General features: G+C 39.7%; 4 protein-coding genes across 11 annotated transcripts in view; 3 read left to right on the forward strand and 1 right to left on the reverse strand.

The window, feature by feature from the left end:
• The window catches only part of pde10a (phosphodiesterase 10A), a 61,691-nt gene extending 58,058 nt beyond the window's left edge, over positions 1 to 3,633 (forward strand). For all 7 annotated transcript variants that reach the window (XM_042433725.1, XM_042433728.1, XM_042433726.1 and 4 more), the window contains one exon: positions 1,178 to 3,633. In XM_042433725.1, the coding sequence (XP_042289659.1) occupies positions 1,178 to 1,277 (100 nt within the window). In that variant the 3' untranslated portion in view covers positions 1,278 to 3,633. The remainder of the gene's footprint in view (positions 1 to 1,177) is intronic.
• Positions 3,634 to 6,456: 2,823 nt separating this feature from the next.
• On the forward strand, positions 6,457 to 12,243 carry LOC121911855 (uncharacterized protein C6orf118-like). Its single transcript, XM_042433747.1, has 10 exons — positions 6,457 to 6,561; positions 7,114 to 7,769; positions 8,016 to 8,138; positions 8,891 to 8,950; positions 9,514 to 9,629; positions 9,715 to 9,776; positions 10,074 to 10,258; positions 10,430 to 10,483; positions 10,597 to 10,658; positions 10,751 to 12,243. Exons 2-10 carry the CDS (start codon positions 7,116 to 7,118, stop codon positions 10,791 to 10,793), a joined length of 1,359 nt encoding a protein of 452 aa, XP_042289681.1. The 5' UTR covers positions 6,457 to 6,561; positions 7,114 to 7,115; the 3' UTR covers positions 10,794 to 12,243.
• pla2g12b (phospholipase A2, group XIIB) lies at positions 11,755 to 15,624 on the forward strand. 2 transcript variants are annotated; one of them, XM_042433754.1, is made up of 5 exons: positions 11,755 to 11,843; positions 12,687 to 13,304; positions 13,796 to 13,884; positions 14,027 to 14,192; positions 14,312 to 15,624. In XM_042433754.1, the coding sequence occupies exons 2-5, from the start codon at positions 12,749 to 12,751 to the stop codon at positions 14,428 to 14,430; spliced, it is 930 nt and encodes a 309-aa protein (XP_042289688.1). In that variant the 5' UTR covers positions 11,755 to 11,843; positions 12,687 to 12,748; the 3' UTR covers positions 14,431 to 15,624. The 2 variants fall into 2 exon arrangements, with proteins under 2 accessions (XP_042289688.1, XP_042289689.1); XM_042433755.1 differs by having other exon boundaries at positions 13,796 to 13,872.
• On the reverse strand, positions 14,484 to 24,114 carry oit3 (oncoprotein induced transcript 3). Its single transcript, XM_042433739.1, has 9 exons — positions 24,035 to 24,114; positions 20,972 to 21,346; positions 20,765 to 20,875; positions 19,685 to 19,807; positions 19,453 to 19,575; positions 18,334 to 18,494; positions 17,757 to 18,169; positions 16,042 to 16,141; positions 14,484 to 15,851 (listed from the first exon to the last, which is right to left on the reverse strand). The coding sequence occupies exons 1-9, from the start codon at positions 24,090 to 24,092 to the stop codon at positions 15,693 to 15,695; spliced, it is 1,623 nt and encodes a 540-aa protein (XP_042289673.1). The 5' UTR covers positions 24,093 to 24,114; the 3' UTR covers positions 14,484 to 15,692.
• Between the last annotated feature and the right edge of the window lie 1,224 nt (positions 24,115 to 25,338).

The raw sequence follows: 25,338 nt of genomic DNA on the forward strand, positions 1-25,338 counted from the left end.
TTGTGGGATCTGCCACAGACGTGTAAACTGCATCAAGCTGGCTAATTGAATGGAATGGCAGCAAAGGGCAGCACTTTTTGCACTCGTATGTCAGGCTTGATTACAGCACAGGGGGGAGTGGTTACCTTCATGACAACAAGAACTGATGGATCCACTACCGCGGATGACTAATGAATTGCACACTTGCTCCCTGGCTATGGTGACATGTGTCATTTTGCCATTGCTCATTTTGGCATCCCTCTGGAGATTTTGTCTTGTGAATAAAATGCCTGTGTAATATAATTATATGCATTCGTTTAATGCAGTTTGGTTTTGTTTAATGCAGCTTTTGTATTGGTTGGTTACTGCAATGTATTTACATTTAATATGGTTCTCTTCACAATCACAATTTGATATTCTGATTATGTCAGTATTCTGATATCATAATTTCAGCAATCCTTTTTAAATTTATGGCTGACTCACATAACATTATGTCCATATCATTTTTGAAATCAGATGCACACCCTTGTGGCAGCTGTTGTAGCTACAATAGCACATTATGTCATAATTTGGATTTTAAAATATTAAATTATAATAAATCATTTTAGGCAATTTCATTTTTATTCTGTTATTCTCGTCTAAATAGTTTTTGTCTTCATGAAGTTAAAGACCCCTTCAGAAATATTTTATGAAATATAAAAATACTGCTTTGAATAATAATTTGTGTTGAATATGGTTTTTCCACCAAAAAAAAAAAAAAATCTTTAAATTCTACTCCCTCATGGAAAAACCCAGAATCTATGAATATGCAAATATTTTCAATTTCAAAGGTTTGACTAATAGACATAAGATGTCTCCCACTTCACTGTAAAGTTCATGCTTAGTGTATGTTCAATACCACCGGAGGATTTAAGCTGTCACGTCACTGGACAACAGTTGGCTCTAAACGTTTTGTTGTGATGTCACAAATCATGCTCATACATACTCATCTTGAACTCAGATTTAAGTTGGGCACAGAGAAACTTTCCCCCTTTAGCAAATAAATGTGAAAACAGCCTTCTAGAGTCAAACTCTGCACATAAAAACATTCTGCACAGTGACGCTCAGACAAGCTAAACACATTTTTGAGTGGAGGGGGGACTTTAACAAACCCATCACATGCAGAGTCTGAATCTAATGAGGTGTTTTGTGTTTTCAGGGAGAACCTGAACCAGTGGGAGAAGATAGCGCATGGAGAAGTGGAGGATGTAGTACCCAGCCGGCCTTGTGTTTCAGGCCCCGTCAAGGTGGACAACTGACTACCAAAGGGTTTCTGGCCCACCAAAGGAATACAACCTGAATCCTGCCACGGATATGGAACTTTGTAGGGGGAAGAACCCACGTCCTGTGTTAGCAGGAGTTGGATCAGCTAAAAGCAACTTGACTTTGAAACTTACACAGTTACCTCATTGGGTGACGGAGGTGTCAACACTGACGGTTTCACCGATCCCAGAGACTGACAGACAGCCGATGGGGAGGGACTTCAACCCATCACCCTGTGTCCACTCAGCTTGGGAATTCATTTGGTAGAATGGACTTGTGCTGGTTTGGTTGTTTATTTGGCTGTTTTATGTTATTTTATGATTTTTTTTTCTTTTTTGAGCTGATTCTTTTTCGGTCTTGCATTTGAGAGGCCTTACCCTGAACCTTTCACAGGCTAGGATATGTGAAATCTTGTTGTTGGTTCAGGCTTTTTTTGAAATGGTACTGTTTGCCTTCTGTGGTAAGTTTTATTGTTCGTGTACTACTTCAGCAAGGTATTCCCAGAGACAGAAGGAATGTGTAGAACAGATGTACGGTGTACCACCAACCTTATAGAGAAGGTGGACGTCAGAATGTTTTTTTTATTACTTTTGAGCAAAAATCCTTTGCAGTACTTGAATAAAGACATACAGCCTATTCTACATGGAGATTGCAGAAATCCCCCACAGCATATTCTACAAAACATGGATGAACTGTGACAAGAGGAGTTAGATAATGTCGACACTTATGAACCCAGTCACAAGAGAGTCACAATGTTTCTCCCTGAAGTGGACCCCACAGCACTGCCCCTGGCCCCCTCTGGCATTTAGGAACCTGCTGCATAGTGCATCAACTTTCTTCTGATTAACAGGATCTGACTCCAGGCGAGCAGTCATAATGTTTGTAGGACGGCGTTCACAAGACTAAAAAAGCATGATGCACAAATAGGATCCATTTTACATCAGTTATAGTAAGCCAAGACTGCATACTATTAACTAAAGTTTCCACTCTCATAATATTTTTTCACGCCATTATCACAGCATGAATTATTTTATACAACAATCTGTTTCCTCTCATTAATCATTTCTACAACCATGAATAAAACACAAGTAAAATGAGGATACTTCACAAGTTGTTGAAGTATCCCAGTAGATTTTTAAAGATTAGTTTGTCTGCAGTGACATAAACTTTTTACATGTTGACTACCTTATGTAATGTCCAGACAGCACCCTAATTTATAACACATGGTTAAGGCGTGGTGAATTCTAGAGGTATAAATTAAATAAAGGGTGAAGGCTGGGATAAGACGGGTGTTAGAGCATTACTCCGTGTCCTTGCAGGTTCAAAGCCGTAGTATGAAACATTAATGACACTGAACATTTTATCATGTTGCTGTCGATGCCAGACACAGCAGCTCAACAGAAAAGCTCTCTCAAGATCCGAGCCTGAAATCGAAGCCGAAGTGTCAGCTTCATATTTTCCCAAAATGTCAAACCTGTTAAGCTTAAGAGCATCATACGTCTATCTCTGGGATTGCAACACAAGAATGTCGGTTGACTTTTTGCAGGTGTGTAACAGACGTTACCGTCTTGTCCGTGACCTATCGAAGGAAATAAATCATCCTCCTTTATGCTCATTCTCCAAACACATGCAAGGGGTACATTTGAACTCTTTCAAATGAGTTTCCAAGATCTTCCAAAAGACAAATGTTTTTTTGTTTTTTGTTTCTTTTTTTTTTTTTTGTCTGAAACTGTCATTCCAGTGGACATTGTCCCTCCAAGACTGAAATTACCGCTCAAAATAATTTGTTTTATGACTGGTACTGTGGTCCCCAATGGTGTGAATGTACAATTTGATGAATGTTTTGTTGATTGCAGATCCCTGGTGGTGGCATGTGGGTTAGTACGCCATCAGTTTCCATAATGTGCTCTGTCTTACTTTTCAGAATTGCTTCCAGTAAGCTTCAACCAAGAGCAACAATTAGCATGCACCTAAACTGAAGTTTATATATAATTTTGCATATACGGTAATAGGTGTATCCTGTGTACAATCTAGGACTTAGTTTGTACAGACTAAGACGTATGCTCTGATGGTGCTAAACTGAATGGCAGTCATGCACTTTCTGACTGGGTGTGTTTGCATGTGTGCGTGTGTGTGTGTGAGAGAGAGAGAGAGAGAAAGAGAGAGAAAGCTTTTGACTGTCTCTTTCCCCACTCCAAACCCACATGGTTGAGAACATGGTTAAGTCCATAACACTGCACTGTCCCTTCTACTTTTCAGCACCAGTTATATCCCATTGTCTGCACTATGTTTAGCTTATGATCTTTATCATTATTATTATTATTATTATTATTATTATTATTGATGATTATTATTATTATTGCTATTATTACTATTGTTATTTTCTTAATTAGAGTTAAATTTAAATTAACTTATATTTTTTATACAAAGAAAAATAATGTTGGCCTTTTTGTTTTGTACAAAGTTAACATTAAGATAAACAAAACGGTCTAGACATGTTACTGTTACCCAGAATAATTGAGGAATGTCTCAAATGTAAATGTAAGAGCAGTAGCCCAAATTACTTTTATTAAATACCTGAAAAATGCATTGCTGTGCTGGATCATTCTTTACACTGTACTTCATGTTTGAATTACCTATGTATTTGCATTCATTTACAGTTAATGCATGACGTGTTGGATTGGATGTTGTTGCACATAATCAGGTCTGTTTGTTTAATTATCTCAGAATTGCCTGATACTAGCAGCAGAGAGTTAAGTCAGTGTCCCTTCTTTATACATTTCAAATCAGTATCACACACTTTGTGGCTGGTAAATTGGGTTCTTCAAAATTACTGCCAATGGAGAGAACAACTTCCCTTAATTTATTTCTTCACAAACTGAGAGGGCTGCAATATGCTGTGCATACTGAGTAATGTATGTGCTGAACGCTGTACATGCTAAATAGATGATAAAAATGAGCAACTGGCTATTTTAATAATGTAAATGTAAAAACATCTAAGAAATGTGTGACCTGACTTTGGCCACACTTTTTAGCCTGCATTATTGAAACTTAATATATTTGGCTTATATTATCAATTCATGATACTTTTTTATTGTTTTTGCATGTATATTCATACATTTCACCCTTCCTACTTATCTCAAAAACACAGTTTCTAGTATGCTAACCAGTTTAACTTATTCACACATTATTGCATGATGTATGCAGTAATTGTCTTGTAAGCCATTCATGTAAACACAGCAAATACAACAAAAAGAAGATGAAGACAATCTCCTGACTGCTGCATAATGAATGAGTTGTAAATCTTCTAGGTGGTGTGGCATGTTTGGATCTGTTGAATCTGTACAGCACCGTATGAGTGCATTTGTCTTTGAATATCAAATATTGTCTGGCAAAAGTTTCCAGCACAGGGTTCAAATGGTTCTGTAAGATCTAATACTCATTTGTTATTTCTCAGACCAATAATATTGGCTGCCCACCACTACAGATCCACCACTGTGTTAGACAGCTGGAAACAGACTGTAGTGGGAAGGCATCCTTTGGCTTTCTCTAAATTTATACTCATCTGGACAGAGTAAAAAGAGTGAAAGATGACTCATCACACCATGTTTCTTTTTTCCGTTGCTTAGGGTTTCATATTTTGAGTTTTTAAACCCTGGTCATGGATGTTTATAGTGTTCTTGAACTCAGACAATTCCCAAGTAGCAGCTCTCCAATAAATACCTAGTCTATTAAGTCAGATTTGAAATATGATGGTATTCAAGTCATAGTTGATCATGTTTGTATTTACATTTTAATACTTAAAAGGTACATTAAGCTACATGACCTTTATCATTTTTCCTGGCTCTACAGTTTCTACATTCATAATCACTAACTCTATAAATAAATACTATCTAATTTGTCGTGTAATGTGTAAATCTGGAGATGAATCTTGATATTTCTCATTTCAGCAATGTTAATGGTAATTGGCAAGTACACTTCTGGGATCCTCATCCATCCTCCACTGCATTCTTTTATTTAACATCATTACACAAACAACAATGGACAACACAAGTCCAACTCCATTGTAAAGCCCCATTTGTTTCAATGAAGCATAACATGTAACACTGTCTCCTCCCTCATGCTCAGCTTTGCCATCTGGGTGCTTTCCTATTCTGACTGTTCCAGCCCGAGGCAGACTTTCACTCTCCCTTTCCTCCTCCCTCTCTTTTGCACTGTAGGCCACACTCACTACTATGTGTTTACTTGTATACAATAACCCAATTATTGTGAATAACCTGATTAAGATAAGTTAGATTAAATCATTTACAGGAGTTTTGCAGTAACCAGATTTCCCCAATAACTTAAGTTTACATGATTTGTTTAGTAATTGGGTTACTGTGTGCAAAGATTGCAGCTTGCAGGAAATATAACATAGAAATAGCACGAATAATGATATATATATATATATATATGATTACGGTGAAGCCTGGTGAGTGACACACTGTTTTTTAGTGTCTCCGTGGTTGATATCATCTTTTTTTCTTTTTGAGAACACACTCCTTTCCATGAAACATCAGTTCTTAAATGTGTAATCTCAACTTGAAGGTAGTGGATAAGGTACAAAACTGAGTGAAATAGGGTTATGCTTGTGGCCTCCTGACATTTCAATCCATTCCTGCTCTGCAATGAATCACTGAATGAATTAAAACACTGATGTTCATTTTACACAGGGTCAGCTGCCTGAACTCCTACCTGCCGTCACCCACCCATCTTCTCTGCCCTGATGGATAGGTAATACAAACAATTTTCTTTTTTTGATGTCTATTTTTGTACATGCAGCCTACCTGAGAAGTATCTCTAACTCCAATTTTTGCAATTTATTGAATTCTGTCAACTGAGAAGTTATTTTCATTAAGGGAATCATTTCATAAATAGGACACATCTGTTGTATTGTGACATAGCTGGGAGCTCAGCAGGCATATTCTTGAATATTTCATGTATGTCATTTTAATGCTTGGCTTTCTATAAAACATGAACTTAAACCTACGTAAATCTACCTTAGTTTTCTTGGTCGGGTACTGACTGCAGTACACTATAGGCTTTCACTTTACTCATTTCCCTCATCAGGTACAAACAAGATGTAACCCCTCAAAGCCCATGTGTACGATTATTACCAGGACAGTGAACGCAACGCAAGCATTACGCGCTTCGGTCTCCTTGGCAACCGGGTAATGAACAGACTGTTGTGGCCATGAAGAAAGTTTGGTTTTTGTCGTGATTTCGCACAAAAGTACTTAGGTAACCAGTGAGGTTTCTGTTTCTGGTTTCTCTATGTCTATCTTGTTTTTTCACATGCTTCAAATGCATATTGGCACTATACATGTATTAAAAACACGTATTAAGCTATTACAAGTAACGTTAATGTAACATCAAAAAGCTAAGCACTGTTGACACTTTGCTAGGTACTTCAGGATTAGCTTAAGTTTGTTGAAACGCACTTTGATTTGTTTCTGCACTGTCTGAGTTTACAAAGTTAAATGATACTTTTACCACATTTGTGTGTGAATTTGACAGACAGAACGTCTCATTCAGATACTCAACATTACTGAGTTCATTGTTATTTAGCTATTTCGTGTCTTTAATACAGCTAAGCAAGGTACCTTGAAGCCCAGTTTTTTTTGCATTTGATGCTATGAGTAAAATATTCACATGAATTGTGTTTCACTTTTGGCTGAATTTAGTTTACTGGAACATCATATGATTTTAACTCCGCTGCATATGTCTTGTACTTGGAATTATCAATTATGCTTTTTGCAAGCAAGTTAAATAGTCTGTTTTGTGCCTTCATAGCCATGTCCAGCATCTGTAAGCCAAAACCTAGATGCTTTGGGAGCGACATCCACAGACTGCTGCTGGCTGCCGAAGCTGGTCAGAAGGCTGATATCCTGGCCTACTCCTCGGGTCATCTGGGGCCCCGCAGCCTGAACCAGAGTCAGCCTCACAATGAGACAAAGCAGTCTTTCTGGAGGATGTCTCAAAGCCAAGAAGAAACCCCAAACCCCCTGACACTCCAGCAGAGACGGACAAAGGCACTGGCCTATGTAAAGAAGAAAGACATGAAAGATTCTCCCTCTGAGTTCACCACTGGCACAGCTTTGGTAGAGTCTGAAGTCTCGGGGTCTAGACAAGATCTGGCTACTGATCACTCATCACATGCTGACAGAAAAGAAGATATAAGTCTACCTAAGATAGTTCATTGTTCTTCAAATTCTTTGCCAGTTAATCTGAGAGCCCTTTCCCAGAAAAAGTCAAACTCCTCATATGATCAGGAGGGGAAGCAGCCTTTTTGCTCCAGCCATACTGACCAGTTAGGCCTGAATAGGGAAGACCAGCTGAAGACGAAACCACGGATTGGCAGGCAGGTCGTAGCCAAGCAGGACCTCCGGGATTGCAACAGTATGGGAGGAATAAATGTTGCTGAAATGCATGAGAGAAAACTACAAAAGGTGAGAAAGGTCACACAAGCCATAGAGATCATTCAACTAGTTTGTTTAATTGCACTTATTTGAATTTTCAGACTTATAGTATGTCAAATTTTACCATTTGAGATGAGATGGCAATTCTGAAACGCCTTCTCAAGATTCTTGCAGAAGGTGCATGTATAACCATATGCACAGACTCTCACGCACATGTTCACTTGCTAGGGTTGTGTGTATGTACAGTATGTATGTGTGTGTTCCTGTCATACTCAGGAGCTGAGGAAGCTGTCAGTGCAGAGCTGGCCCAACAGAGACCGCCTTGCGGTGTTCAGTGACGTCTTTGATGATGTATGTGAAGGCTCGCCAGTATTTGGACGCATCCTGAGGGAAATTAAGGTTTTTCCATTTCCTCTGTACCCACTAGCACATTTTTAGCATGTGCCGTCAGACGTCTTAGAGCCAAGAGAGAGTGAGTCCCTGGTGTAGTGGGCGGAAGTAGAGCATCAACTGGAACCTGGTCATGATGCGTCAGGGAGCAGGTCGTCAGAGGGCAATGGCTCCAATACTGCTCATTCATACGAAATGCCTCAGGGTCATGCAAGTTTCTCTTTTGCAAGCAATAACTTTGCTCACACAGTCAATAAAAATGTATATTTGTATGTTTCACTTTTTAAATCATAATTTTGCATTGCATTAGTAGTGTTGGTGCATTTTGCACATTATCTAAATTTGAATTAAATTGATCACTGGTTAACATTCATTGTTTTAACGAGTAGACTGATTTTTACATGATTGTGCCGGTGAGATTGTGTAATTATTTGACACAAATACAATATGTATACTGTATACAACAGTGGCTAAAATCTTAACTTTCTTATTTTTCAATATATTTCACATACAATATGTGGCAGCCATGTTGGAGATAAATGTGTACAGTTTCTAGTGAATGTTTAGATTGTTTTCTTCTAAAAATCAATTCATGAGAAGCTTGTGTGCAGCAAATTGACATTCATAATTTTTCCTAAATTTCAGTCAAGTTTTGATTTCATTTACAGAGTTGTTAACAAAGAAACTATAAACGCCACTGAATAAATAGACTGAAATAATGCTTTCTTTCTTTTTTTTCTTTATTTCTCTCTTTCTTCCAGACAGAATATGATTTGTATATCAATCACATGATGGCTTCCCAACCTTCATGCCATGACATGGTAAAGCACACAGCCTACCTGCGTTCAATATAGATGTAGAGTAAGCTAAATAATACTATTAATAAGATGTGGGACATGGATGTGACTTTCAGGCCTTATTTCTTTTCATATTATTTGATTTGGATGTCAGTTCATTGACAGCAAACGTAACATGATAGCTGCATATTTACTCCTATTGATTTTCTTGCTCATGCACTTTCAAAGTCTGAGGAAACAGTTTTTCATGTTGGGTAAGAATGAAAGCCACCAAATAGAGTCTGTTGATTTTTTAAATTCAGTCATTATTATTCAAATTTAACAAAACTGCATTTATAATTCTGTCACAGTTCAAAGGATCAAAGGAACACTTGATTCTTGACCTAGCTCACAGAATTTGTTGTATTTGAGTATGTCACAGTGCTCAAAAAGCTGCATGTTACAGACGTTTAAACTTTCCACCAAGAGCCTCAACTAGTTCTGCGGTAATCACAGAAAGGCATCTTTTGTCTTAGGCATCTCCTACTCTCATGGCCAAACAAGGTATGTCTTAATATGCTCTTCGTTGTTGTCATGTTACTGAATAGCGGCTGAATACTTCACTTGAAGATCTTGGCAATGGCAAAGTAGAGTTGGAAGACGCTGAAAAAGAGGTCTGCAGGTTGGAGCAGGAGGCCAGAAGAGCTCTAGAGGAGAACAAACGGTACTGCAAGAGTCTGTCTACCTAAAACAAGTTCATTTTTATTATAGCATCAGTTTGTTTGTCTTGTGTTCTTTTTTAACCTCAGAGCCCGAAATGAATTACAAAATGTTCCAGCCATCACACACCCAGAGGACAAAGACGTGCAGAGTAAGTCTCAAGACTACACTGGTATATTTAATCATTGGTAAACCACATCTAAGTATTTTGTTGTATATCCCCCTGTAGGGCAATAGCACATGCTAACTTTTATGTCTTGTGTCTTATATGTCTGTGATGTGGACAAACTGAACAAATAATCACTTTGACAGGCATAAAGAGAGCTTTGTAGTATCACTGAGTCAGCTGTGACTTTATAACGCCCGCAGGGGTGTGTATGTACAAGTTCAAAATACATCGTTAGTCACTACAGTGCTTTCATGCTTGACTGTGCTCCGTTTTGGACAGATACAGATACTCTCTCAGGGTTGCAGGACAGTGAGACTGCCAACGGCTGCACTAACAGTGTCCAATCCAAGAGGCTTCAGGTGTTGAATGTGTGGAAGGAAGTCCAACTGCTGGAAGAGGAGATTAACAAGATGGTATCCACTGTCACAACCACGGTCACAGAGAGATGCATCAAAGACCTAAAGGTGCCGGGGGATAAACTGTCCGCTTATCTCCCGCCACTTACAGTAACCCTGTCTTACACAAACTGATGAATTGTACAGCTTGATTTTTAAAATAACATTGAGAATCCTTTTCTTTCAGAATTGCTAAGAATGCATATGGCTGCAGTTTTTATTTTCTCTGTTTGCTTACAGACCGAGATAATGAGACTGATAGCCTCAAATGACCGTCTCAAAACCACCAACAAGGCAAGGGAGTTTGACCTTTTTCCTTCCATATCATCATTTTCATTTTAAGTATTGCAGATAATGAATGCACGTCCCGTTACGTCATATTTTTAACTCTGTGTTTTTCCTTCAAGGATCTGGAAAACAATATCAACACGGCACTGAGCAGAGAGAAAGCACGCAAGGCCATAAGACGGTACATGTAATATTGCACTTACATGTCACAATTGACTAGGAGCTATGTGACTGTGTCTTACTCTAGTACTACTTTCCTCTGTTTATTACCAGGATGTTGTGGGACGAAATACAGTGTGATCTACAAACAGAGTGATAGTAAACCAGAGGATCATCTCATTGAATGGAGTATTCATCTTTGACAACCCTCATGCAACTTAATTATGAAATTAATCTCACACACACACACACACACAAAACTAGCAAATTAAAATTTTACCAATCTCAGTACCAGAAATAACACTACATATCAAAGCTAGAAATCTTCTCTACTGGCCATTGTCAGTCTGTGGTGGATTCAGGAGTATTCAGTAGTAAGTAAAAGTAGCAATAGCACAATGTAAAAATACTCTGTTACCAATAAAGGTCCTACATTTAAAGTTTTACCAAAGCAAAAGTACAGAAATATTAACAGTAAAATGTCCTTTAGGATCAAAAGTTAAAGTACTTACTATGCGACTGGCCCCTTTGGGAGTTTTATTCTGTAATATTTTATTATTGGGTTATTTTTACTGCATTAACATGCACGTGTCACTCTAATGTTGTAGCTGGTCAAGGTGGAGCTTTAACTACTTTGTATACTGAAGTGTAATCTACAAAGTAAACAGAAAGTATAGCTGTCAAATAAATGTAACAGAGTAAAAATTACAATACTCCCCTTTTAAATGTAGTGGAATACAAGATAAAGTAGCATAAAATGGAAATACTTGCGTAAAAGTAGTACAATAGTTGACTAAATGTATTTACTATACTGTATTTATCTTTCAACATTTCCTTTTGCTGCACAGAAATTAACATTCTCAAGCCTTAAATTATGAAAGTGCTTCAAGGTGCAGCGATCACATGTGCATCTGGTGTTTCATTAGAGAGAATGCTTCACGGTTTACAGTCATCCAGCAGTTATAAAAAAAAAAAAAACAGCAGTGAATCTGACACTTCACATCTGGTGTTCCAGTGGCTCGGGGCTTTCCAATTAGTATTTGTTAATATGAGCAACTACAGTACCATCTTAAGGGAGAAATAAATAATTTGTGATGTCTTATCCATGTACAGTCTAGAACTACTCCAGTGGTCATGAATGGAAAAAAGAACCGTTTCAAACCAGAAAAAAGCCAGGATATCTCAGTTCTGACTACATGAGATAATTGTAAGTATTTGTTTGTACAGACTAAATAGAGAACAGGAAGAGAAAAACCTTTGTTGTGCAGTTTATCAGTAAAAGTCCCCTGCTGTGACGTTGAAAAGGATTAAAAATACATTTGATTTTCAAACACCAGAGGGCAGCATTGACATATGAGAAAAGTGGTCTGTGTAGTACATACAGTTAGCTGCATAGAGACTCACTGGAGCAAGTTTGAGCTTCCCTTGCTGGCTGTTTAATTAGATATATTTCATGTTATTTACATAATTTTGTGTTAATTTATGGGCAGCACTTTGTTACCCATGACATTGCACTTAAAAAGATATATCTTATAATATTCATGGTAGATGTTTCGCTTTGAAAGGTCCACCCCACCACCTCGTGCCAAATAAATAAAATAATGTTCTGTTTGTCTCTGTACTTATTCAGTACTAAAGTGTCGGTCTGTGACCTTTATCAAAATACAGTGAAGATCCTTTGAAGTTCATAATGTCTTGATAAAGGTCACAGCCTGAAATGCCAGAATTAGCTGTGCTGAGTGTTAAAGTGAATACGAAGAGGGTTTTCCTTTAGGCTCCAGCTCCATGTGATTTCTGAGTCATAAAAATACAATTATACCTTTGTGGATAAAAGTGATGAAATTAAACATTTGATGTGTTCAAGCATCACAGAGAATGAAAAGATTAGAGTAATTATAGAAGCTCTCTTTAGATTGATATGGAGTGACCTTTGCCCCTAACACGAGAGAGTGCCTTGCTGTCTGCTAGAGCCTAATCAGAGGTCAAAGTCCGCTCTCTGGGTGACAGAGCCAGTATGAGCAGAGTGTGTTTTTGTCTTTCACTGTCAAAGCTCTTCTCACCCTGTTAACAACACCTCGTCTCCTCTGCTCGGACTGTCGCAAACCTAACACCATGCTGCTTCGGACTGTGGTCCTGCTCCTCCTCTGCATGTCCTCGGGCATGTGTGCCACTTTAGGCCACTATCAGACTCCGGCACAGGAGGAAGAGGCTGCTGCTGTGGACCCACAAATTACTGATGGTGTTGTAGCAGCTGCCTCTGAGCAAGAAGTTGTAGCTGCTGCAGATGCTAAAGTAGGTGATTCACCTGAAACTAAGGAAGCTAAAATACCTGCAGTGGATAACCCAGCAGCTGACAAACCTGAAGTGGATGTCCCTGTCGCAGATGATACTACAGCTAAAGAGCCAGAGAAAGACAGTGATAGGCCAGCTGGAGATACCCCTGCTATGGAAGCCCCCGTCCAGCAGCAACCATCTGAGGAGGAGTTGAATGAGATCAGGCCAGTCCAGACCGACCAGTCCCTGAACAGACCCTTGGCACACGAAGATAGTAACAGTTGGGGTATGAACTCAATTAGAAATGGTTTCCAGAGTGTGCACGGATACTTTGACTCTTTGGTGGAGCTGGTGGGGGGACGCAATGGTGTCTGTGAGTACCGCTGCAGATATGGTAAGACTAAACTGCTGTTATGTTATACAGAATGTTATACACTATAGCTGTTATCAGGGAGCCAAACGTTTCTATTCCATGGTAGGTTTTCACATGATTATTATGTTGTCTGCATTCAATATTCCTTTTGTTACCACATATTTATTTTCTATAGGCACACTTTAACTCTCTAAATGTGATCAATTGCCGTCAGTTTGTAAGCTTCACTGCTATCAGCTACTATACTTATTTCTTAATCCCAGATAATGTGTGTGGCCCTCAGGCTGCTGATACTGAAACCTGAATACATTCTGGTTATCAGTCTGGAAGGTAGATGTACCCAGTTACACAATCAATGCGGACGTTCTCAAACACAAGTTACATCTTATCTGCGAAGTGACACACACCCAAGAACACAGATAGATACTCAGTGTGATGACATCAGTTTGATGACTTCAGCGAATCTCCAATTGAGATACAAAACAAAATGCATCTTTTCTGTATTTCTTTAGGAAAACTTCCTCAACCTCGTCCTGGCTACCAGCTTCCAGAGCCCAATGGCTGCAGCACCTCTCTGGTGGGATTCCAGGTGAATGCCGCTGTAGGTGGCCTCTTCCTAGCACCAACGGCTCAGAACCACGTTATTAAGCTTATATAATGGAGATAACCACAACCATATTAGCTAGAAACACTTGGTTATGTGAATAACACTGCTGACACAAGACAGTGCTTTCTTTTCACAGTTTGACTTGGGGATCCCTGCTATGACAAAGTGCTGTAACGAGCTTGATGTGTGCTATGACACTTGTGGCACAAGCAAGAACAACTGTGACTCCAGGTTACGCTCATGTCTGCATGGCATCTGCTCTGACCTTAAGAAGAGTCTGGGCTTTGTGTCGAAGGTACAAGGTGAGACATTTACAGAACTTCTCCCCTTTGCTTGGCCGTGGAACATATATACTCGTTATTATTACTAATGTTTAAACAAATGAATAAACTCTCCCATTATTTCTGCCTTCTCTTCTCAGCCTGTGAGTCGATGGCAGATGCAGTATACAACACCGTGGGGACTCTTGGTTGTAGACCTTACATGAACAGCCAGAGGGCAGCGTGTGTCTGTGAGGAAGAGGAGAAGGACGAACTGTGACACAGAACACCATAGATAATTCCTGGACACAAGAAAAATAACAGAGTCAAGGGTATTTCCACAGATTATACTGTATATTTATAGTTGGGTTTTAAAGAGGAAATACTTAACATGAGCCCTCTCAAGATTCAGAGCCCGGGAGTTAGAAAAGACAGATGCATAAGAACAGTTTATTCATAGGCAGCACTAACAAATATGAGGTGTCTGAATATGACTTTCAGAATCTTAATTAGCTGCTCATGCATATTATACTCTCCATACTCCATTTCATTTTAGGCCATTTTTAGGCATATGACTCCATTACCATAAATTACTTTGATGACTCCAAACAAAGTGCCTGATGGGAAGGATATTGTAGTTGGATTAATTTCCTCTTGATAGAAAGACACAGGATAATTGCTACGGCTCACATGGCTCCTTGCATGCTGCTGTTTAACATTTATCAGGCTAGTCTGCACAAAACATAAGCCAGTGTCATGTAAATGTAATGCCTAATACAGATGTTAACATGTTAATGTTTGATGTAAGTTATTTGCCACTTATTTGTTATTTTTTTATGAATAAATGCATGACTAATTGCATTTTAACTGACATGAATAATTGCAGATTAATTGTCAGAGTGATGAAGTGGATGAATAATTCCCAGACATGGCTCACTGATATCTCTTACACCGGAATGTGTGACGTGCTCCACAGCCATCTATTAAACTGAGGGAATGAGTCAGAATGCATCTATGGATGTTCCACGTGTATTTTTCAAGTCAGTGGTGTTGTAAAATATAAACCATTTTCATAAATCCACTACTGTAAATCTCTAAGCTGAGAACCCTAATCAAGCCTGAGAAATGCCTATGACCTAGAAAAACATTCCTCATGCAGCATCATGTTGTTACAAATGAACTGTGGCCCCTCCAAATGATTTCTAATAGAAGTGTCATTCAATTTAATGTCGGTAAATTGTGCTGCCAGGCAGAGTGGCAGAGATGCACAGACTTAGATGTACTAACCAGAATTCATGTGATCCACAGCACTGTGACTGACACTGGAACTTGTGTATATACTGTACTTCTGCATGTGTATGTATATATGTGGGAATTTCAAAGAGAGCAATGTGGACTGCTCTGTGTATCTAAACCTATGTTTGGTGTATTAAATACCAAATAAACTGAAACAGTTAATCTGCTTTCATCTAAATGTAGTTTTTGTACTCCTTTTGTTCTTGTGTTTTTCCGGCTGTTTGTGTCAATGGTTTTATGCTAGCGTCATGGCTCAGGCATGATGAAGATGGGGCCTCCACTCAGTGTGTGCTGCTCCTGAGATCCACCAGTCCAAACCTCCCGGCGAACACGTCCCCGGCAACGCTGAGCGCAGCGAGAGTCTCCTGCCCCGCATACTAACACCTGACAGTGGAGGAAGACTTGCTGTAAACAGAGAAGACATGCTGGTTTTATGCGGAAAAGAGATTAACATCACCATCACAATGTAAGCACTCTGCTATTTCAGATGGTCAGTGTATCCTGTCAATGAATGCAGTCTAAACAGTTAACTGCAATCCAGACTTAAGTCCACACACACTCGCCAGCTGGCTCCCAGCATGCTTCTTTTACTCACTCGGTTGTCCTTGCCAATGAACTTGAAGACAGGGACCTGGTAGTGCTTAGAGAGCTGGTCCTTTGAGGAATACTGTGTCACTGTTTCATCAGAGATACACCTGGATAAGAGGCCAAAATAGAGTTAGACATACAGCTGATATCTTAACTCAGTACTCACTGATTCATATATATTTCTAACAAGCTACTTCATCAAGGTTAGCTACCCCGAGGCCCTAAAAGTGTTGTATATTTAATAGGAAATTGTGAAAGCAGATTATAGCCCTGCTCTGCTGGTGTCTGTATAGCAACAGGAGGAAAACTCACTCTGAATTCAACAGAGAAATGTTTTGCCAAAGGTGAGTGTTCCCCAGATAATAAGGCTGTTCTGTATTTTGATTTCGTTTCGGCCCCTAAAAATTCTTTTTTTCTTTCCACATTCGTCAGATTGTGACGCTAGTGGCATTTTTCGTTTGACATTTCCTTGAAGAAGTGGAGAGTTCCTGTCCTGTAACTGTCAAGCGGCTGATGCAGAGGCTTTGTGGGAACACAGGCTGCTGTGTTCCCACAAAGCCTAAATGTTGGTACAAATGCCTTTTTGGTGTAAATAAGACAGAATTCTGCATCTGTTTTCATCATTCAGGATTCATTTAATTCACCCAAATTACAAATAAAAAGTATCTTTCTTACTTACATCTAGTGCTATCCATTATGCAGATACCATGCAATTTTGTTTTTATTTACTCATGTATCTTCCTTTCAGATTTCTTCCTTTGCTCCGGTGCAGCAGAGGAAATTGAATTTCATCTGTAGTGCTCACAGCGTTCAAAAATTATATTTAAGAATTTGACAGCAACATGTGTCTCCAGAAACAATTTCCACGGTCTCACTGTCAACAGTTTTTATTGGGGTGACTTTCAACTGAAGACACAGCCCTTATGAAAACTGATGGCAGCATGTTCTCTGACTTATCCAGAGTAACAGAGCTACTGACTCTGGAAAGAATACATTGCTGCCTTGTTTCTTTTTTAAAAAATGTCACTGTCATTGCTGTGAGCACCACAAACACAATTCCAGCTACCACCATTGTGGCCAAGGGGTGAAGGCAGAAATCCAAGGAGGGATTGCCCAATTAAATTTGGGCAAATAAAACCAAAATTATTTGCATGGCTCGATACTACTACAAGTACAGTATTTGAGAAGATGTGTTTTGTTTTTGAGGGGGGGCGGGGGGGGTGTTATCTGGGTGAAATGATTATGTGTGTTCTGATGAATCTTGCATATGATTTTGTTTAATTTTTTTTTTTTTTTTTTCTTTTTTTGGTGCTAACTAGACATTGCTGTTTGCACCACTCCTTACTACTGTGTATCATCTTTGGGTTTCCTGTTGATATAGTGTATTGTTTTGTTGATACCACTTTTTCTTTTTATTCAGCCACGGTGGTTGAAATCTTTAAAACACTATAAACAAGCCTGTCATTTTCAGTAACATAAAACATATCACTTCCTGTGTAGCAGAGGATTTTTGTCTTGGAAGACTTACCTGACACCTGCAAATGTAAAAGCTGTCATGAACCTGTATTACTTTATAAACTAACCAATACCAATAGAGTGTAGCAAAACAGAAACTTATTCATTTTTTATTGAAGTCATGAACATAGTGCTCCAGCACTGCTGTTTATCTTAGGCTTCTGCAATAATTGAGTTATGTCAAATAGCAACTTTCATAGTATTCACCCGTCTTTGATGAGGTAATACTTCAGGGCCTGGTCAACTTTGGGTCCTGGTGTAGCGAAGCAGCTCTCTACTAGCGCAGAGAGGCCCTCCACTCGCTCTTTGGGCTCCACTCCGAAGAACAGGGAGTCGTGCAGACGCAGCTGTGGTGGTGTGCGGTAGGGCTCGGAGAATTCCGCATTCTTGAACAGCTCCAGGGAGAAGGGGAAGACTCCCTCACTGTGGCCTGCCAGCTCCAGGGCTGAGCTGCGCTGACTTGCCTGATATTCATCTGATACATGGTATTCTCTGGGGAACTCACAGGTAACTGGAAGCACTAACTTGCTGGTGCGGACAATCAGGTCCCTGCTGCTGCCCGGGCTGCTCCTGGGAAGGCCCGTCACCAGGTTGGTCCCCACAATCTTGTCGTCAGTCACCTGGGGGGTCAACATTCAGTTTACCTTACTTAAATGGCTTTTTCAGTCAGTGTCAACCTTAACCCGCTTTTAAGGCAGAAAATCAGATATTTCTCCAAGCCCTAACCATAGAGACTAAACCCTGTACACATTAAATCTAAGAAATTCCAGTCAGTGCCTCTGACCTCCACCACAGTGCCGCAAGTCTTGAGGCTGAAGCTGAGATTGATGTGTGTGCCGTTGGAGACGCCACGACAAGAGGAGTTTGACAGGAAAAGCTCCAATCCTCCTACAAGGTCCTTAGGAACTGACACTGTAATAGAGCTGGGATCACACTGGACCGGCACTGCAGGACAGGGGGGAAGACATTTACATATGTCACATGTCATGAAACAGCATATGAACACAACAACAAAGAATAGCATAAAAAACATCCGCTTGACATCCAGTACCAGTTAAAAGTTTGGACATACTTTCTCATTTCAAGGGAATTGGATGGTGTGTCCAAACTTTTGACTGGTACTGTAGATAAAAACATACTATACAATCTGTCTGTAGGCTGTGTATATAAAAAGCCATAAAAACTAGATACTGTGGCAAGACACATGTTTTGTTGAAAGGAGAATAAGATAAAAATTTCAGCTGAAAGATATTTTTGACTTTGGCATCCCCCTGGTGGTAGCATTAGAGGTAATTATTTAAATAACAGAAAAAAAAAGATAATTTCATGGTTTCACATATTTATCAAGCAAACATTCAATAGTTCCAGCTTCTTACACGAGAGCATTAGCAGCTTTTTTCTTATCTCTGACATTGAAAATTGAATATTTTCAGGGTTTGATCCATTTCTTGGAAAAAAACAAGCAATTTGAGGATGTCACCTTTGGCTCTGGGAAATTTACATGGGTATTTTTTAACAATTTCCTGTACTGTGCTAGAGTAACAATCTATGAATTACAAAAAAAATCTATAGATTGGTTGATTAGTTGCAGAGACAAATGGGATGAAAACATATAGGCTACACTGCACCGTTCTTCACCAGGATTTTCTCCTTTTTACCAACAGAAATTATTGTAATATGAAAAATAGTATTGTCCAATCATGTTATCCACAGCTAATATGATTAAAGAACCTGCTTGGCATATTAATAACCCTTTACTGAAATGTTGTTTTTTATAAAAAATCAGTTATAGCGTCTAGTCACTACTGTATGTTTTCAGATAAATGTAACCGTACACGCATGTCAGTTGATTGATTATCTAACTACAGTATCCTTTCACTCACATGCACACACTCATACACACCCTGACATGTGCGTTTATCGTCTCCCAGCTCCAGCCCTCTGGGACAGTGGCACCGATAGGAGTCCAGCAGCGAGGAGCAGCCATGGCTGCAGCCTCCATTGTTAACATGACAGCCTGCTGTCTCTGCAGGAGGCAAGAAGGAGAAATGAAGCCAACTGTGTGGTTCCCTGGTGTAATTATCTCTGTACAACACTGACTGGTGTGCCCTATAAACATCAGCATATGGATGTACCTCTGCAGTTGTGTCCATCCTCATCCGGCACTCGCCCTGGCCCACACTCACAACGCCTGGAGCCTTTGGTGTTCACACACACCTCTGCACAGCCGCCGTTGCCCTTCTCACACTCATTCACATCTGAACATAGGACACACATCACACCTGGGTTAGATTAAATAATCAGATGAGTCTTGTTTTAATCGACTTAGTACCAGATGGGTGGAATTTATCACCTCAAGGCAATTCACTTAGTGGTCCTGGGGGTAGGATGATAAATTGACTTTAAAAGACTTCAAAACTAGGTTTATAATGCTGAGAACACTGTTAAAGAAATAATGATGGATGAAATAAAAGGAGGGACAGAAGTGAGAGTGCAAGAGAGTGAGGAAAGAGAGGGATGGGGTGCGATGAAGAAATGAAGAAGTCATTTCTGAGACAGGGGAAGGCAGATTTGGTTGATGGGTGAATAATGAGATAACGGCAGTTTTCAAGCCGGCTAGGTTCCCAATGCATGCCTGTCACCCATCATTAGGTGAACCGTCCAGTGTACCACATACACACACACACACACACACACATACCTCCACCTTGAGTTGATTCAGCAAATAGAAAAGATAGTCTTTCAATCTCTTTTGCTGCCTCCTTCATCAGGCTTTGCACTCATCCTTCCTATTTTATGATCTAGCTTATCATTCAGAATACGTAGCACTAGTAATACATGTAAAGACATGGAATTGTACATTACAAATATCCTGTTTTCAGTACTCAGGATTACAGTAAGTCATAAACTGCATGTATGTCAACTATCTCTGAAGACCAAGAAAAATGAATTTATGAGTTTAATTTCTCATCATTAAGTCAAAATACATGTATATTTAAATAAGAAGAGCATGTAAACAGTTTTAGCACCTTTACTGGGATATGAATGGATTTGTCAGAACAGTGGGTGAACATGATATAAATTCAGTTTGCTTGATCTCTCTTGTTATTGTTTTTCAGAAACCATTTACAGCCTATCCCTCTTCCATATTTTCTTGCTTATCTTGCTGCACAACTTATCTGTCCCCTCTCTTCCTTCCTCTGTGTCTGTCTCACCCAGGCATGTTTGTTTGTCTGGTCCCAGGACAGTTCCGGGCCCACAGCGACACTCGGACTCTGGACATCTGGGACCTACGCAATCCATCTCATCACAGATATCATAGAAATCTGTGCAACACACAAATAACATATTAACACAACATTAACAGAAGATGATGTAGTAGAAGTTACATCAGTTACAGGATACACTGAATGCTCACTCACGGCCACAGTAAACATGGAAGCAGACTGAGGGTCTGGGCAGGCGGTAGACAAAGTACCCCCCAGTGCAGGCCTTCACATCTACACTGGCGTTCCACTGGCAGCAGTTGTCATTGAAGCTGGCGCACACAGGCAGGGTGATGATACCTTCGTGGGGCTGGGGGTGGCTGCCGTTGAGCCAGATGGGAGCATGGGTGCCACAGTGATTCTCAGAGATGCAGAAGGTGGGCATGGCATCACCCGCCATGCCAGTGAAGCGATACCATTCTCCAGACACATGGCTGTCGCACAGGGGCACACCAGATGACTGGTTGACATGGTAATCAGTGTTCCTCCAAGGTTCATTCAGGCTGATGTAGGCAGAGCAGGGGTCCAGGGCTGAGACATGAAGGGTGAGGTGGCAAAGGTGAACTGGACATACTTGTGCATGTTTGGTTTAGGATGATCATGATGTAAAAGTTTTAGGATAAGGACGATGAATGAGAGAGGAGGGAGTTTGGGCTGGACAATATGGAATCTTAAAGGCTTAGTTCAATCAAATTATGAAAAATATTTCCTTCTTTTCCAGCCATGCAGATAGTTTTGCTTTTGCTTTTTTCCCAGGTTTGAGATTTCTGCCTCCAGGGCAAAGCAATGAAGGTAAAAATTAATTTTGTTTGTGGTGCTCACAACACTGGAAAATTACATTTAAAAAAAAAAAAGCAAAACAGTTGTGCCCTGGTAACCTGAGTACCAACCATGAACCGCAACTGTTTGGGTACGTTTTTTTCACACCCATCCCTTCTCTCCCTCCACTCATTTCCTGTCATGTCTCTAAAGTCGGCATTCGAAGAATAATCCAGAGACTGCGCCATAAATACTTTACATAGGAACTATTTCTTCACTATGAAGCACAGTACCAGTCAAAAGTTTGGACACACTTTCTCATTCAAGGGAGTGGGATGGTGTCTCCACACTGTTGACTGGTCCTGTAGTTTCAATCAAAAGTTCACAGTTCTGTGAAAGGTTTTTAAATGTAATTTTCCATTGCTGTGAACACCACAAAAAGCCATTTAACATCCATTGTATTGGGGTCAAGGCAAACTCTGCATGGCTACATACAGTATGACTAGAGGTGAGTGAGAAAATGTGTTTTGTTTTGTTTGGGTTTTTTTTTTGTAATTTGAGTGAACTAACCATTTTTCACTGGTGAATATAAAGCCAGTAGTTACTTTACTAAAGGTTCAAATGCAATATATCTTTGACCACACTGCATGTACATCCCTTCTGGTCACTTGGGCAAACTTGTTACCACTACTTTACTAAAAGCCAACAGGCTGTCCACAAAGGACTCTTTACAAGAACCTCTATCGACAGTGACTCTTTTCACTGCAGCCAGTTGTGTAAAATCAGGACAACAACTGAATGAGCAGAGTAAACAAAGTGCAGCAAAAACAATCAATAGTCTCTCCCTTTTTCATGCCCTCTTAACAGAGTAATTAAGAGGCAGGCGTAAAACAAAAGGAGAAGAAGAAGACACGTGGGATGATGGGAGGAAAGTAGGCATGAGTGAGAGTTAATGTGGGTGTTAATCACTGAGAATCAGTGGAGAAGAAGAGACAGCAGGAGGATGATCAGCTCAGCAGTAAAACATCTTCAGTGACAGACCAGAGCCAGGAAACATGGCAGCTGACAACCAGAGCGTAACACTTCACCGCAGTAGCAACCACCTCTACAACCAGTGCTGCAGGCTTTCCATTTAGTTGGATTGCTCCACATAAAATATCTATGTTTATGCTTTCCCGTACCTTGAATGAAAAGTGCTTTCTGTGTGGCATCTAATGGAGGTTGACTAGAGGTTTACAGTGATGAGAAGTAAGTGATCCTTCTCTCATATCTGCTTTCACAAGCACACATGAAAACACACAAACACATACTCCAAATTATGTTTGGAGAAGTGTATTGACTGCATTCAAGTTCCTGGAAGTTGTGATAAAAAATGTATGAGCTGGGATTAATTTATGGGTGTGAATCATGTCACCACATACATTTTCTAAGATAGTTCCTCCATCTGCTAATGGACAGTCCATCTTGTCACTGCCTGCTGCTCCAAAAAGCAAAGAGATTAGTCCTTGGTCTGGGTCTACTGACAGTATAAATGACCAGTTTTGGAGATGTACAACAGACCAACTGGGTTCCAGGTCATGCAGTGCAGACAAGGCAGAGGACTTGGCTGACACATATATGCCAATAGGAGCGTTAAATCTTCCAGATGGGGCTAGAATAACATAATATTGCTATGAAGGGTGCGTGAAGACATGCTTGACCTGATCAGACCCCAGCATCTTATCTGTAAAGATGAAGTGCTGCCCCATAAACAGCATCCCACCTTATTGTTCTTCATAATTGCTATTTTTGGTTAAAGGACAAATATTATCTGTGTATCCAAAGCCTGATACAGTTTATTCCTCTTTGCCATCAAGCTCCATAGTTGTCCAAAAATGAATCATTTGCACACTGAAGAAGGCATCACTGAAACAGCTGTGCATTTTACCCCCTGTGCTAAAGTTTGATGGAGAAAATTAAATAAAAGGAACAATCTCACTTTGTTCAAAAACTAATAAAACCACATAGATGAGTCACATCGTTACACTGGGTGACATGTTCCTTCATTACCATGAAATACTCCAAATTTGTATTAATCCACAGCTGAAAATAGTCCTTAAGTAATGCATTATTTATCATGGCTTGGGAATCATTTGCTAAAAACCACAGTGCCCAGCTGTTTTAGTTCATCCCTGAGCCCATTTTAAAAATGAAACTATATATTTGTTACCCATATTTGCTTGGGGTTAAGTGCCACAGACAGTGTAGGAAAGTCAGAAAGTATTAGAAAAGACTAACTTATTTTTGGTTTTGGTCTTTTCATGGTATTTGTCATCAAGTTACCAGGTTTGTCCTTTAATCTGTAGTTGTTTTTTTTAAAGCACCATAAACAGATGAGTGCGCCACAATAATGTGATTATAATCTTAATACATGAGATTTTAGCTTGTTTTGGGTGTAAACATGAGAAATGTTACACTCACCTACAGCTGCAACTGCAAGAGCCTCTTGCAGCAGAATGGTAACCCCAAGAAACATCATCCTGTGTTTTCTCAATGTTGGACGAAAGATAATCCAGGATCAGGCTAGTATGTGTGTGGAGCTCTTCTGGTTCATCCTGAGGGGAAGTCTGCCTTTAATAGGCGACTCTTATCTGTATGTGTCATATTGTCATACATCTGTCTCACCTTGACCCTTTGAGCTCCTGCTCCCCAAATCCAGTGACAGGACCATCCTCCCATTGTTTCACACTGTACACTCCTCAAATTCTTCTCCCTCAATCCCCACACACATGACCTTAAACTACCCTAAACACACTCTTTTTTTTCCTGTCATGCTGAGAAAAAGTGTAATTATGGTTTATGACACTTTTACGTGTGCTCTTAAATCTTCTTTCTAATTCTTCTCCTCATTTCCATCCCTCTTGATTTAAAGGGCATGGAGACACGAGCAATGATCTAATCTGCAGCAGCATAAAACCAATCAGATTAATCTGTTTAGTGTCGTGCTCAAAGGGTTTGCACACTCAGGATTTACTCTAAAGTAAAGATTAAGACTGAGAACCTTGCAGAGGACACACTGTGCCAGCAGAGAGAATATGTTCTCATCTAACGCATTACTTGACCACCAGACTAAACCAAAAAATGTAGAAAGCTTGTCCGGTCTCATTTAGTAACTGGCCCAACTAACCTGACGCTTGCAGTTTTTGTTTCTTATGTGTAATTAAATCAATGAAATGGTTCGCAATGGTTGAGCTGCACCTTAAAAAACTGTCTTTTGTTTGTCTTCTCTGGTACGGTAGTCAGCGAAAAAGTTTCAGTGCAGCAAAGAAGGACTCGCACACAGAAACCAAAAAAAGTATTCAGACTAGAGTCTGGATTTTAAATATTTCTATTTGTCATATTACAGGGCTGTACAGACAGTGAGACATTCAAAAGTATATAGAGTGCAAACATGTCAATCCATGTTGGACTCGCTTCAGTACAAAAAATGAGGATGCATGACAAGTCATCCTATATGTAGGTTACTCTACAGGTGCACCTTATCAATGATCTAGAGCTTGATTGAACACCCATGAAGCTAATTTCCAGCAGATCAGGTCATGACAAACACATTAGGATAATATAATTCCATAGCATCAACACATTCTCATACCCATACTGATGTATATATACATGCAGATGTCAGCTTTTACACGGGGAATGGGACCCAATGGTACAGAAAGACAGGAAACAGGCCATATCTAATTCTTCATTTGAGCCACCAGGGTGTAGCGTTTTTAAGTTAG

Source organism: Thunnus maccoyii, chromosome 14 (assembly GCF_910596095.1).
Source record: "Thunnus maccoyii chromosome 14, fThuMac1.1, whole genome shotgun sequence".
Lineage (NCBI taxonomy): Eukaryota > Metazoa > Chordata > Actinopteri > Scombriformes > Scombridae > Thunnus > Thunnus maccoyii.